The sequence below is a fragment of the Poecilia mexicana genome, unplaced genomic scaffold, assembly GCF_051168715.1.
Source record: "Poecilia mexicana isolate PSO_F unplaced genomic scaffold, ASM5116871v1 scaffold_11, whole genome shotgun sequence".
Lineage (NCBI taxonomy): Eukaryota > Metazoa > Chordata > Actinopteri > Cyprinodontiformes > Poeciliidae > Poecilia > Poecilia mexicana.
Window position 1 is genome coordinate 12,201,833 of NW_028263380.1, and position 14,194 is coordinate 12,216,026.

Below are 14,194 nucleotides of genomic sequence, written 5' to 3' on the forward strand. Positions count from 1 at the left end.
CGTGCATGTTGTGCTTTTTTTTTTTTTTTAAGATAAAATATCTCAGAAGGTGATGCAGAGCAACTGAATGCTAACTTTAAAACCCGCTGCCAGTTGTGATAAACTTCATTTATCCTGACCGTGATGAATGTGGTCAAATGTATCTTTGCTCTCTATGCTGCCACACAAAGTTACTACAGTTACTATGTTGTGGGAGATTTTGACGTCATCGCTTGTTTCGGGGGATTTTTTCTGACTGCAGGCCTTGTGACAAGTCCTTCCTTGTTTTCACCGCTGATGAATCCATCCATGTATATATTTAAAACATGTGTCCTTAAATATCATAGAAAGTTACTGTATATTTTTTAAATGTCGGAAGTGTCCAAGCCCTTAACATTCAGAGTCGGCGCCATCTCTTTGATTCAGTCATTATTTACGTAGCTAAATTCAGCTGCTGTGTGTGTGTGTGTGTGTGTGTGTGTGTGTGTGTGTGTGCGTGTGTGAGAGAGAGAGAGAGACAAATATTCCTCCAGGATTAGGAGTGAAGTAGCAGCAAGGTGAGGATAGACTAATGAACTTGATTAACTAGTCATGAGGTGTGAGCAGATTCATGTCAGCAGAAGCTTCGGCTGTTAGCAGCCCTGCACGACTTCAGGTGTGTGTGTTAGCAAGGAGGTAACACATCAGTAGCGACCTTGAAGAGGCAGCTGTTGCTTTTCTAAAGTCACTCCTGACGTCTTCAGTATAGCAAGGGTTAAAAAAAAAAGTGCTAACATTCCTAGCGACCGTCATTCTATAGTTAAAGATGTAATTTCTGAGAATTAAAAAAAATAAATAAATAAATAACCCACTGGATATAATTACCAATAATCTCAAGAGTGGATGTTCGAGCAAGTTCACCCAGAGGTCAGGTTGTGTAATCTGCGGAGAAACCTCCAAAACAGAGCTGCATCAAAGACTTTTTAGACCTCGCATAGTACGATAATTACTTAAAAAATAATAATAAAAGAAAAAAAAAAACATAATTTGTTCGAAGAGCATTTTGTGAAAGAAAACATTCAAAGTAGCATCTGGATAAGCTACAATGTTTCTTGAAAGCGTTTCTTTTGAACAGTTGTACAATATCTTTCTGATCTTGTTTGTGAATAGAGAAGCTTTAATAAGCATGAGGCCATCTGCCTGACAATTGAATCTGCAGAAACTGGGCCCTGCAAAAAGGACAGTAATCTCAAGTGCAGCAGCGACTCTTAAAATGCAATCAAAAAGCAAAACCAGAGCGTGCGTCTGTAAGCTTACAATGAGGAGAGGGCCAAAATCTAAAGATACGTATGTCATTATAGGCGAGATGCAGACTGCATCGGTGATGCATGCTGTCAAACAATGGAATGAATTTTGTGTTTTTGTAGAACCGTTTCTTCATTTAATGTAATTTTATGCCACGATGAGGAAAGCAAAAATAACTTTGTATTGCTTTTGAGTAAGACCACGAAACTGTTTGGGCCTCTTCTGGCTCCAGTAATAACAACTCTTGCTCATGTAGAATCAAAATTATAACAACAAGTTTCAAAACCTTTGTTCTGTCATACAGGAGCCAAAGGGTGTGTTATACAAACACACAAAGTGCAACATAATCACCCTGTGTGTGTAATGTGCGTGTGCAGATGTTGTAAGGTGTCAAGATCAAAGCGAGTGCAGCTCTCAGCCCTCGTGCACAGAGTCTGTGACCTTTTGTCTCAGTTTGCACATAAAGGATGGAGCAGACAAGCCCGGAGCCCTGCAGCAAGCCGGGCCCTTGTAGAGGCATCAGATGCAGAGCTAGAGGGCACTCTTTTGAAACCTACCCAGCTCAAAAACAGAGATACTGTGGCCAACGTGAACATTAACAGTGTTTGTTCAAAAAAAAAAAAAAAGAAAAGAAAAAAGAACAAACCCTTATTAAATAGACTGCATTAGACAGCTATGTTTTCTGCTGCTTTTATGTGTAGTCGTCATAAACAGCAGAATCATAATGATATTAATGTACCAAACTCAAGCAGTAAGAATAGCCTTTATGCCGTGTTACCTTTGAAACTAGAGTACTTAAAGTATAAAACTTCTTTATACAGTGTAAAAAAGGCACATTTTAAATCTTTTTTAATGTGCGGTATAATTTCACAATTGAACAGTTTTTTTTTGTTTTGTTTTTTAAACTAAAATTAAGAGTATTTATTGGAAGGCTTTTAATTAGGGGTGCACCGATTTATCGACCAGCCAATTTATCGGTGCCGATTTTCTTCATTTTGGGAGATCAGTGATTGGCTGATTTTTACATATGAAGCCGATCTTATCCACACATTTATAAATAACAATAGTGACCCCGCTGTTGCCAACTCATCAACTTTCTTGCTACATTGAGCAACATTTCAGACAAAAAGGAAAAGAAAATGGTATTGGCCAAAATCGGAATCGGCAGGTTAAGCTTTTTAAAAGATCGGTACTTTTAATGAATTAGTAAAACCTGTGAAACATGCAATTTATTTTTATTTAAATTTTAAATCTGCTTTTTCTAAACTAGTTTAAACATAATTTAGAAAAGTTAGGCACTTTGAAATGGACTAAAATATGTCAATACTTATATCATTAAAAAATATATATTGATACTGAACATATACACGTCTTTATTTTTGAAATTGGGGATTAACATCTAAACAAAACCCAAGACAGTTTAAAAGTTGTTACTGTTTTTTTTATATATATATATTCTATTGTGTAGTTAAAACGAACCTTTGAGTTTTCATTGGAGACGGTATTGAAGTCAGGAATCAGTGGTTTTGACTGCATCTGGTCACAGCAGCTTAAATGTCAGAGAAATTTCGCAGGTCAACCTCAGGTCATCTATAATTTCAGCACTGACACAATCTGCATGGTGCATGGAAAAAAAAAAAAAGGATGACACTTAATAAATGCCTGTTAGCTGAGCCTTTCGGTTCTTCAAGGCCAAGAGGCGGGTGGGGTGAAAGGTCAAACTGCTGCTTCATGTTCCCTCGCAGCATCACGGCTTCAAAGATCACTGAATAAATTGGCAGCTCTCACACATTTTGTCTGTTGTATAATATGAAAGATTTCAGAGTTTGTTTGATTTTTTTTATCAAGTTTTGATATCCAAAATACACATTCTAGTTTTTGCCACCATTAATGTTGGTGTTCTGTTTTCATACTCATTTTTCTTTGTGTGTTTTTGTTTTGCAGTATCATTTGCTGCATTTCCACCTCTTGCATTGCAGCCTTTTGTTGTTTTACCTTCATTTACGCTGAACGCCGTCTTCTGTCAGCGTCTGCCTCCTTTAGGCTTTATTACCTCTTACTTCCTTCCTCCTCCCTTTTCCTCTCATGTTTCTTTGAGTTTCTCAGCCTTATCCTCTCTTTATTTATTTTTTTTCTTTCCTTCTCTCCCCTCTCTGCAGATGAGGTGACCCTCACATAACATTGCATGAATTATTAAGGGGAAACCAAGCTCTGCCCAGCCAATCTGTGGTCATCTCTCATCCGCTCTTCCTTTTGCTCTTTCCCTTTCACTGCCCTGTTTATCGGTGCTTGTGCTTTGAACCTCCTGATCCAATCACAGTTTTTTCATCCATTTCAAATCACTTTTTAAATGTTTTTTGGTTTGCTGAAAATCAAAAAGTTCTGGTTGGGTGTAATATTCCACATTAATCTAAATAAACACTTATATGGTGAGAAATCCAGAGGAGCACGGTGGGACACAAGTCATCTAACGTGAGAAAACAAAATCAACAGACAAACGGCTGCAGGGAAGTCGAGCCGACTCCTGACAGCCAGAGTTCTCTGCAGCAAATAAAAACAGGGAGATGTTTTTTTTTTTTTTTTTTTTTTTTTTGACCTTCCGGCGGAGCAGAAAATAAACTTTCGCTAGTTCAGAGTCAACCAAACGAGGTTGGAATAAATCAACCTGCTCTGACGTGATGAGCTCTGACAGCAGATAGCTCAGCATCAAACCTCCATTTACAATAAAGCGGCTGTGATGAGACGTCGCAGCGACACAGTGGGAATTGACACACAGATCCGTAGGCCTGTAAATACACGGTCAAACACGGTAAAAAAACCAACAAAATCCCGAACCTTGTTGCTTTGAAGTTGTTTTCAGGAGAGGTAGAGGGGAGGGGAAAAAAAAAAAAGAACATGTTAATCAGATGAGGCTTTCTTGTAAAGCTGCTCATGGTGTGGTGGTGTGTCACACCGCTTTGTCTCTAAATTAGATTTAACCCTGTTTTTTAAAGAGATGTGCCCCGACTGCCAGCATTGAGGTTGGTGTGTGTGCGTGCGTGTGTGTGCGTGCGTGCGTGTGTGTGTGTGTGCGTGCGTGCGTGTGCGTGCGTGTGTGTTCCTGCATGTTTTGTGTGTCTTTCCAGCCAATAATCCCAGAGGGTAACCATGTTTGCGTCATCTGAAGTCGCTGTTAGATGACAAGATGCTTGAAATAATATACTCATACACACAAAGCATAACCTCAGTGTTTTTATTGGAGCCAACCTTCGGGCTGCAATGCAGTGCTCTTGTCGGGAGGAGAGCCTCTTATTTTGGAGAGAACAGACTAACAAACCTTCCCTCATCGGTTGCATGCAAATGATCAATTTCGATTAGATCCGAGCAGAGGTGTTTAAATGACAGTTGAAAAGGTCTGCCTTTGCAATTAAATGGGAAAAATAAAAGATAAAGAAACTTTAAAAAAAACCAATAATGCTGCACTTCTATATATTTGTTGTTTTACTGTGATGTACGTTGCTTTCTGGTTTGAACTGAAAAGTACAAATAGAAGTCACGTTTATTTCCGTGCCGCAGACAGCGGGGTCGTTCTCGACAGTTTATGCATCTACCCACAATGCATTGCAGAGAAGAAAAACAAAAAATAAAAATAAAAAAACCCCAGAGCTCTGCAGGTGAAAATATTTTTCCCTGATAAAGAAACAGTGACCTTGCATCTCTTGATAATGCCTTATTATGCTGTTGATCAATAAATAACCACAAGACATCGTGTGTTTCTCTTTAAACAGATTACTTTTTTTTTCCATCTTCAAAAATTTCATAAAAAAAAACAAAAAAAAACAATAGGTATATACATGGTCTCTCCAGTTTTAGTTTTGCATTCGTACTGACGGTCGTCATCCAAATGAGAACTACTGAGTGCGCAGACAGAGTTTCCGTCCATTAGAGGGACTCGGTGAGAACTTGACTTTTTGTGGTTGCATATAGAGGACAAGATGTACTCAGTGATGTTGTGGTGGGCAAAATACTCTCTTAGAAATCTGGGATCTCTGTTGTTTTTGCTGTAACAGCTAAAATACATAACATGTAGTCCTCACAGTAGTTAATAAAGTTGCTTGGTTCTACTTTTTTTTTTTTTTTTTATAAGCAGAAAAAAAAAGCACCGTTACTACTGGTGACTATTGTATGAATAATAATCACATTTGTAACATGTGTGTCTTGTTATTTTAAGCTTGATAAACTGACTTAAACAAAAAAGGACACAGACCACCTTAATTTCTTTGTTTGTAGTTGAGATCTCATTGCACAGAACATGATATCTATTTGTCATTCTACTCAGGATAACAAGCTGATTTAATTTGTTTATTGGGCAATCTGCTCAGGTGACCAGCCTATCGGCAGCTGCTTAGCAGATAATCTGAATTACCTTCTCAGAGATGAATATCGCTACTTTTGTCTCCATGCAGTGACTGTTTGTTTATCTGACAACTAGCTGTGAATCATATTGCAGCAACTCAATGCATTTATCTAAAAGTGATGACATATTGAAGTTCAATACGAGTATTAAAATGGGAATGAAAAAGGATTTAAGTGACTTTGAATTGGTGTGTTTATTGAGTGGAGATGTGCTGGTATGAGAAACCCACCTCTGTAAAATCTTGCTATACCTTTTTAGTGGTAACCAGTTCATGCCGACATGTACAGTGTTGGCAAATAGTAAGAAACTATGTAGTGTATAAGTGACGCTTGTCATAGATAACCACTAACACATAGAAATGCTATTGTGCTGTGATAGCCGTGTGAAAATACTCAATTCGTCAATTATTCCATAACCTATCCTTGCAAATTGCAGCTACATTAATATATTGAAGGAGACGCCTCATGGAAACTCCTGCAAATCTCTGGGGCTGGATTTATTTTATTTTATTTTTTTTGTTTTACTTTAATTACTTGTTGGGTAGTAAAAACCTATTTTGTGTGCCTTGTTAAGTTTTAATGGGCTGAAGAAACCAAAACTGGTTCATTCTTAAAATGTAGCAATGCCATGTTTCCTCTAATGCTAGCTTAGAACGTGAAACGTTGCTGCAAAATCAATTTACAACCCATCATTTAGTCTAGAAGGTACAGTTGTTCAACTATAGCTTTGTAGAAAAAAAGGTTTCCTTTGCTTTTTATTTGTTTTAATAAAAATCAAAACATGCAGTGTTAACCATCTTCAATGTAGCATATAGTTGTGCTGAAGCAAAATGTGTTGTATTCTATACCTAACGTAATAACTTGGCCCGTGTAGAGGGTATGGGGGGCCGGGGGGGCAGAAAAGTGTTTCTCCAGAAATTTCCAACTTGTCCAGTCGCTGTTAAGAGATACAATCTTCTCAAATGCCTTACGATCCCGAACACAGATTCCTAGCTGTCGATTCATTTCAGTGCGGGCCGTAGTGGTGGCCCCAGCATCCGACCATCAGACCAGCTCCGCTGCTAAACATGCGGCTTGAGTCTCGGCAGGCTGTGGCAGAGGTTAGCTTTCAGCCACTGTCTCTTTGTCTTTACTCTTTCCTGACACAGACGTGTCGATGACTAACATGTTTTCATCTGCCGAAGATGAGTAAGCAAGTCACACATGCTGAGTGTATGTGTACACTACCACAGGATGTACAGTACTGTGAAAAGTATGTATTTCTTTACTTTCTCTTCTGTTTTAGCTTTTTTGTAACTTATTTGTGTTTTTGTTTTGGACAGTATTACAAAAAGCACAAGTAAACGTAAAAATCTTTCAGATTCCATCCTCATTTGTTTCTGTCTAAAAATCAACCTTACCCTATGTTATAAAGTAGCCACAACAAAAAAAAATGTTCCACTTCAGAATGTATTTATTTCAGCCACATTATCTTAAGCTGGACTTTTGACGCGGCCAATCCAAGACTTTTAGTCCCAGCTGATATTTTTCAGTATTTAGCTGTTTGTTTTCATCACGTGGCTGCAGTCAGCGCCTTGGTATTTGCCATTAAGCATTATTTATTTCAGCACAAGTTCATAGTGGAAAATAAAAAGGCAATCTTTCAAATCTTCCATACGCTGAGTGTAATTTCAGAGCCTCCGGAAGCATTTAACACATATTAAAGAGCCAGCCTGCTGTCGAATGAGTTCAACTCATTCATATCTCTGCGGTGAGACTTGAGTGGCCGATGTGACTTGAGTGTGTCACCTGTTTTAGAAAAGAAAATCGCACCGAAAGCTCATGCTATTGATGCAGCAGCTGCCATGACGACGGCCTCTTGAATTAAGGTTACGTGGATTATTATGGGGTGACTCGCACACAAAGCTAGGGAGCTATTATTATGTATACTCTCTTTTGAATTATTGTATATTTACAAAGGGACGTGTGTTTTTTCTGGTTGCGTTGTGACTTCGGGTGCAGAGGGTTTTCTCTGTTTTGTGTGTGTGACGAATGGACACACATTCTGTGCATAACCATGCATACGGGATTTTATACATCAGCATTCAAAATGTTCTGCACAACGATACTCCCCTAGGAATTTGTCCCAGACAGTTTTTATGCATTATGGATTAAGATTAAAAAAAATAAATAAAAAAAAGTATAGCAAGTTCTTCATCAGAAACTTGGATGTTCTGAGCTTTCCAGACAGGGATAAATAATAAATAATTGATGGCATATGCTGTATGAAACTTCCACTTTTCCACTTTATAGCTGTGAGCACCAGTAGGTTTCATTAGATCTTCCCCTCCGCGCGCGCGCGCACACACACACACACACACACACACACACAAACAAACACGCACGCACGCACGCACACACGCACGCACGCACACACAAAGCCCCACTTGTGTGCCTCAGAGTGGCTGTGATTTGGCCGATTTTTTTGTTGTTGTTTTTTTTCTGCCACTGGTCCTCTAACTGGCTTATCTTGGAAGCCCACTGGGTTTTTCAGGTCAGTCTGGTTGCTGGCACCTCCCTCACATATTGTGCTTCTTTATGCCCTCTCAAGAGCCCTAATTCAGATTGGAGGAACCCTGGATTATGAGTCCAGCACTGTGGTGTGCATTTATTACCTTCAGGAGCAGAGAGAGGCTTTCAGCTGTCTTTGAGTTTGAATCCGGTGAGCGCATCATTGTTTTCGAGTAAACGTGCAGATTTGGAGTGCGTTCACACTTTGACTTGTGGTCATCATCTTTTACGTACTGTAACAACAATCTGTGGTAAAAATAAATAAATAAATAAAAACAGTAGTTGTCAAATTTCAGTTTGCAGGGTTTTCTGTCTTTTTTTTTCTTTTGTTCAGGAAATCCTTTTTATGCAAAGCCTTTGATCGCACTCTATACACTTTCACATATCAAAGAAAAATGACTGTCATTTTCAGATTGTCATAATGGGCAATGAGATTGAAATGCAATTTGTTTATTTAAATCTGTTTAAACTGTTCTTTTTCAGAGTAGATGGACTGATAATACAGCATACAGGCTCAAAATACACACATACACACACAAATTCAGATCTCTACTAATATTTAAATAAATGTCTGTTAGTGAGTTGCAATAGACTAAACACTTTGCATCCATTACTGAGCTTCCTGCACAATTTTAGTTGATTTTTGTCACCCATTCTTATCATCAGGTGGATTTAATTTAAATTGTCTGGTTTCCTAGCACAGAGCTTTTACACATGATTCATACATTTCTAGTAGGTTTGATGTCAAAGGTTTATTGGTGGCTTCTCTTCTGTCCATTTCAAACCTAGTTTAGATTTTCCTGCTTTTAACCCGATTGAGTCCAACTTTAATGTTTTGTTTTTTTTCTGTTAATGTCAGGTTAATTTTGAATCTTCATTATGTCGCCAACTCTTTGAACCTGTAATACTGACGACATCTCTGCTGACGCTGCCAGCAGGGATGTCTGCAATTCCTCACTGCTCAAAGAAAAGTCTTTGAACTGCGTCTTTTGCGTAACCACGTACCTCTGGACCAACGTGCTGCTCTTTCTGTTTGCAGATTTGGATGAGCCGTCTCTAGAGTTGTTTGACAGTGGTGTGAGGCAGCGAGACTCGCGCCAAGCACTCTCCCGGCAGCCATGCCGCCGCCGGCAGACATCGTCAAGGTGGCCATCGAGTGGCCCGGGGCCTTCCCGAAGCTCATGGAGATAGACCAGGTGGGTGTCTTATAAAAACACTGTCGTTCTTTATCTGTTACATCCACACATCACTAGAGTTAAACAGCTGACAATTTGTTAACACTGTATACATAGTGCATATTTGGTGTGAACACACTGGCGCACAATAATCAGATTTTGTGTAACTAACAAAGACGCTCGGGGGGCAACAGGGAGGTGGGATCCGGGCTAAAAGCAGCTTCTCTCATTTTTCTCAATAATGAGTCTAATTAGCCCAAAGGTAGGGCTCTTAATTAAAGATCTCTAATGGAAAAACACAGCTACACAAGCACAGCTTCAAAGTTATTACACTGACTGCGGCAATCAAGCTTTCTCGATTAACCAAAGTCTTTAAACTCCGTTTGAATTCTTAAGTAGTACTTTGAAGTCCTTGCACCGGTTTATTTGATAGTTGACTTGTGATTAAAATAAAATCTATTTTGGATCCCATATAAAGAGTTGTTTTCATACTCGCTGTAAGTTCACACATGCGCCCAGCCCAGCAAGACGGGTGTATGGTGTCGCACGTCTGAGACGGGAAGATTTTGAATAAAACTTTCATCACCGTCAAACAATTTTTTTTTTTCAAGAATTTGTTCATTATAGCCTCATGCAGTCCCTGTTAGATCAATGTAAATGTTTAGAGTTTTGATTTAGAAATTCAGATTTTACTATAATGTACATTTGATGCTCTGCACACCACATTCTAGATATTCGCACTCAACAACAGCTGCTTGTAAATGGGTTACATCTATATAGCAAATACAAAAAAAAATAATCTTGACTGCTCATTCAGTGGGATTTTAAAAAAACAAGTTTTGTTCGGTGGAAATTTCTCCCTCCAACACCCACTCAGACACAGATGAGCGCATTATGGACATGTTGTAAGGTTCATATTATTGGCTGAGGACTCGTTTTGATTTCGTGACTGGGTGGAGGCTCAACATTTGAGCTACAGTAACAGTCTGAGCCTGTCGGTTTGTGATCCAACAAACCCAAAAAGACGAAAAACAATTCATCTTTATGGTTAGTTTTGAGAGAATCTCTGTTATGTAATATTGCGCACTTCCTCTAATAGTCTCTTGCTGGTATTTAGAAGATCATCAGGCCGCTGTGAGATTCTCACAGTGTGATAATCATGAGTGAAAATAAATGGCATAATCAGTTTAAAAGAGCATTTGCTTTTATTGACCAGACATATCTTCCAAACTGCCGTGTTGGTCTTTTCGTAAATAAGAAGAAGGCTTATCTGTGCGCGGGTAGCAACGTGTGGAGGAAGAGTAGCGCTCCATTACTTTGTGCTCCACACAGAAAACACATTCACGTCCTCTGACAGCTTGTTAAAACGACTTCAAACAACAGAAACAGAAAGTTTCATAAATGTCTGTGTAACTATATCAATAAGAGGCCGATGTCTACTGGGAAATTTAACGGCACATATTGCAAATCTCACCATATTATATCTACCTCACAAAGCGCTGAGTTTCTCCCACATCCCTGCACCGAAGTTGGCCTTCGACTCTGACTGCTTGTTTTTTTTTTTTTTTTTTACTCCACCTAGTTGTATTTTTAGCTAATTTATGAACATGTTATGACATATCTGATCATAAAATGACTTTACATTGTTACATAATTGTAATGACTTAAATGAAATGTCAATTTGGGATTTTAATCAGCTGCTGCAGTGGGAGCTGGACAACAAATTTAAAAGAAAGAAAGAAAAACAAAGTGGGCTTCTAACTTGAAAGTGTGTAGTTAAACAAGAACTTTGGTTTAATTTCTCATCATTAGATTCATTGAAAAGCTGGTAACTGAACTGCTTTGAAGTTTAACAATTTGCTTAAGCGCGCTGGCTGCTAATTTAAGGTGAATATTAACCTTTTTTTAAATTCTCATTACGGCCTGCTCTGAATGTCAACCGATGGTCGGTGTCTGACAAACGGTGACTAAATAAAATAATTAGCCCAAATAATGACTACCTCGCATAAAGAGGACATGTTTACTGTTTGATTGTGGCCTTTTTCTCTGTGCCCGTGTGTGTGTGTGTGTGTGTGTGTGTGTGTGTGTGTGTGTGTGTGTGTGTGTGTGTGTGTGTGTGTGTGTGTGTGTGTGCGTGCGTGTGTGTGTGTGTGACTCACAGATGGGTTAATTACTGTACAAGCTATGAGTCACTGAGGCAACTGGAGCTACAAATGCCCTTCTCATTGGATAATCCAATGAATGGAGCATTGAACTATGGAGTACTTGTGCTTCTGGTTTTGCTACGAGTCGTTTTGGAAAAAAAAAATACAGAGTGTAGATTGAGGGATGTGCTGAGATGTTTTACGAACTACTTATTTATCTTAATATAAACTGGCTTTAGTATAGTTTTGCATCTTAAGCTCTTGAACCCACCTGCCTCCGTCGCTCGTTCCTCCGCGTTTCTCCAACTCTCTTATCTGTCATCTCTCTCTCTCTTGTTCCACCTATTTCTTTTCTCCTCCTTCTTGTCGCTCTTTGCCTCTCCCTCTCATTCATCCCCCCGCTCACTCCTCCTCCCTCCTTTGTGTTGTTACTGTGAAACTTGCGCTCTTCCTCTTCTTCTCTTGTCCTCTACCACCAGCCCTCCCCTCCCTGTCTCTCCACCTCTTCCTCCTCCTCCTCCTCCTCCTCCTCCTGCATCTCCTCGGTACAATAGGCCCTGCAGTAGCATATGGCTGTCTGAGTCATGCGATGAGGAGTGGGCTTCTGCTGCTTGAGTTGTCTGAACCCAGCAGAAAGATTGTTCGTTTATAAGCGGGGGTGCGCGTGAATGCAAATGTGTGCGTCTGCTTTTGTTTTTGTTGTTGTTCCGTTAATTGTTGATGCGGGTACGGCCCCTTCTTGTGCGATTTCATTATGCAGATGTGTTTGCATGGGAGCTGTTTTGGTGCGGATGCTGATGTGTTTGCAGTCATTTGCGTTTGTTTCCGGCTTCTGTCGATTTTTGTGTTGTCTAATTTATCTGGTTGAGGTTTGCAGGTTCACCCTTAACAAGTACTAGTTGAACGCTCACGGGTTGAAACTTAATTGATTCGTGTTCATAGCTCGCCACCTAAAATTCAGAACTTCCTCTCGATTTCTGACACTTGACCTCTGTCTCCATATAGGGATATAATCTCTAAAACGTACATAAAGCCATGACGTAATAAGACGGCAAGTAGACTTTGGCAGCCTCTTTATGTCTGCTAAATTTTGCCCTCATTCACATTATTTTCCTGCCTAATTTGAATACTCCATTGTATTTGTCTTTAATTTCACTGGCATAGATAGAAAAATAACAATCCAGCCTCTTTTTATCTGCCGAAACATGAACAAAGATGCACCAACGATGCAGATTTTATTACAACACTGTTGAAATCAGAGCATTTATGAAATGTAGAAAAACATAAAGTTGGCCAGAAAACGGGGTTTACATCAGGTTGCCTTTGACAGACTGGAGGTTCACTAACCCCGTGCATGGCGAAGTGTCCTTGACAAAGACGATGTTCCCTGAGCTGCCAGCGAAGTCTTCTTCAGATATAATTAAGTGAGAGTAATTAAAGAGTTGCGTATAAAGTGTAATGATATGCACACACATCCAACAGGCAGCACTCTTTGTGTCTGCATTACAAACTCCTTGTAAGACATTTGGCAAAATCCAGCGAAACAACAACAAAAAAATACAAGTTTATTGCCAGTTATCATTGCAAAGGCTTCTCTCCTGCTGCTTTGTGTTCTGAGACAAGGACAGTCATCCCAACAAATGGACTAGTCATTTCATAGGAGAGGCGTATATAGAAATATCTTTAATGTCTGACTTTTACCAGCATTTGCTCAAAAATGCTGGTAAAAGTGCAAAGTAGTGTAGTGTTTAAAAAAAAAAAAAGGGTTTTGTTGGGAAAATGTTTTTCAACCAAAGGATGGGAAGGTAGCTCTCTGTCCCGGCTGTTATTAAGTACTTGATAATAAACAATAATTGTAACCTATAAGAAAATGTGGACTTCAAGGAATAGGATACTGACGGTTTTGTTTTGAGGTTTACATGGACAAAAAAACACTACAACTGTTGATCTGATTTACAGGCCGCACAACAAAAGTCATAGGATTAAACATTTGCTGCAATGTTTGGGCTGCAGAGCACCGTTTACCTTAAAAAAAAAAAAAAAACAGCAATAGTTGACTTTCTCATTTGACCCAATACATATTTACATTTTTTTTATTCTGCTTTCTCAGTTCTTAGCGCACTGCGCTCCAGGGCGTACATCACAAAGTGCAAGTCTGCTGCATTGTGACAATTATAGGACAACAAAGCAGTGCAGCCAAAATACAAAACTGTACATCTATGCATAATGACACAGAGGCGGCAGTGATCCAAATCGCCTAATTCAATTACGCCCTGCTCGGTATGCGACCTTATTTACCTTATGTTTATCAAAAAAAAATACTGTTTAGGTTTAGAGGAATCTGAATGACTTGAATTATTTCAAAGAGGAACAAAATAGATTTTGCAAATTCTAAAAAAAAAAAAAAAAAACTAAGAAATGAAAAGACTAATCCTTCATGCAAGGGACGCCCTCATCACGATCCGGGAATCTTTCAGTATATTTGACTTGACACATTCAGTTGAAACCAAATATATCTGTACACTGGAGGAAAAGATGCATGATGGGGTTTTTTTGTTTATTTTTTATTTTTTATTTGGTGTCTGACATTGAATCATCCTAAACGTTTTTTTGTTTTAGTTTAGTTAAGATCACCAAAATAGTCACTATTTGCTAAATGCCTGGATA

At 39.0% G+C, this 14,194-nt stretch overlaps 1 protein-coding gene across 3 annotated transcripts in view; it reads left to right on the plus strand.

The window, feature by feature from the left end:
• Positions 1–14,194, plus strand: part of elmo1 (engulfment and cell motility 1 (ced-12 homolog, C. elegans)) — a 98,784-nt gene that overhangs the window by 31,749 nt on the left and 52,841 nt on the right. For all 3 annotated transcript variants that reach the window (XM_088010207.1, XM_088010205.1, XM_088010206.1), the window contains exon 2: positions 9,248–9,404. In XM_088010207.1, coding sequence (XP_087866333.1) covers positions 9,327–9,404 — 78 coding nt within the window. In that variant the 5' untranslated portion in view covers positions 9,248–9,326. The remainder of the gene's footprint in view (positions 1–9,247; positions 9,405–14,194) is intronic.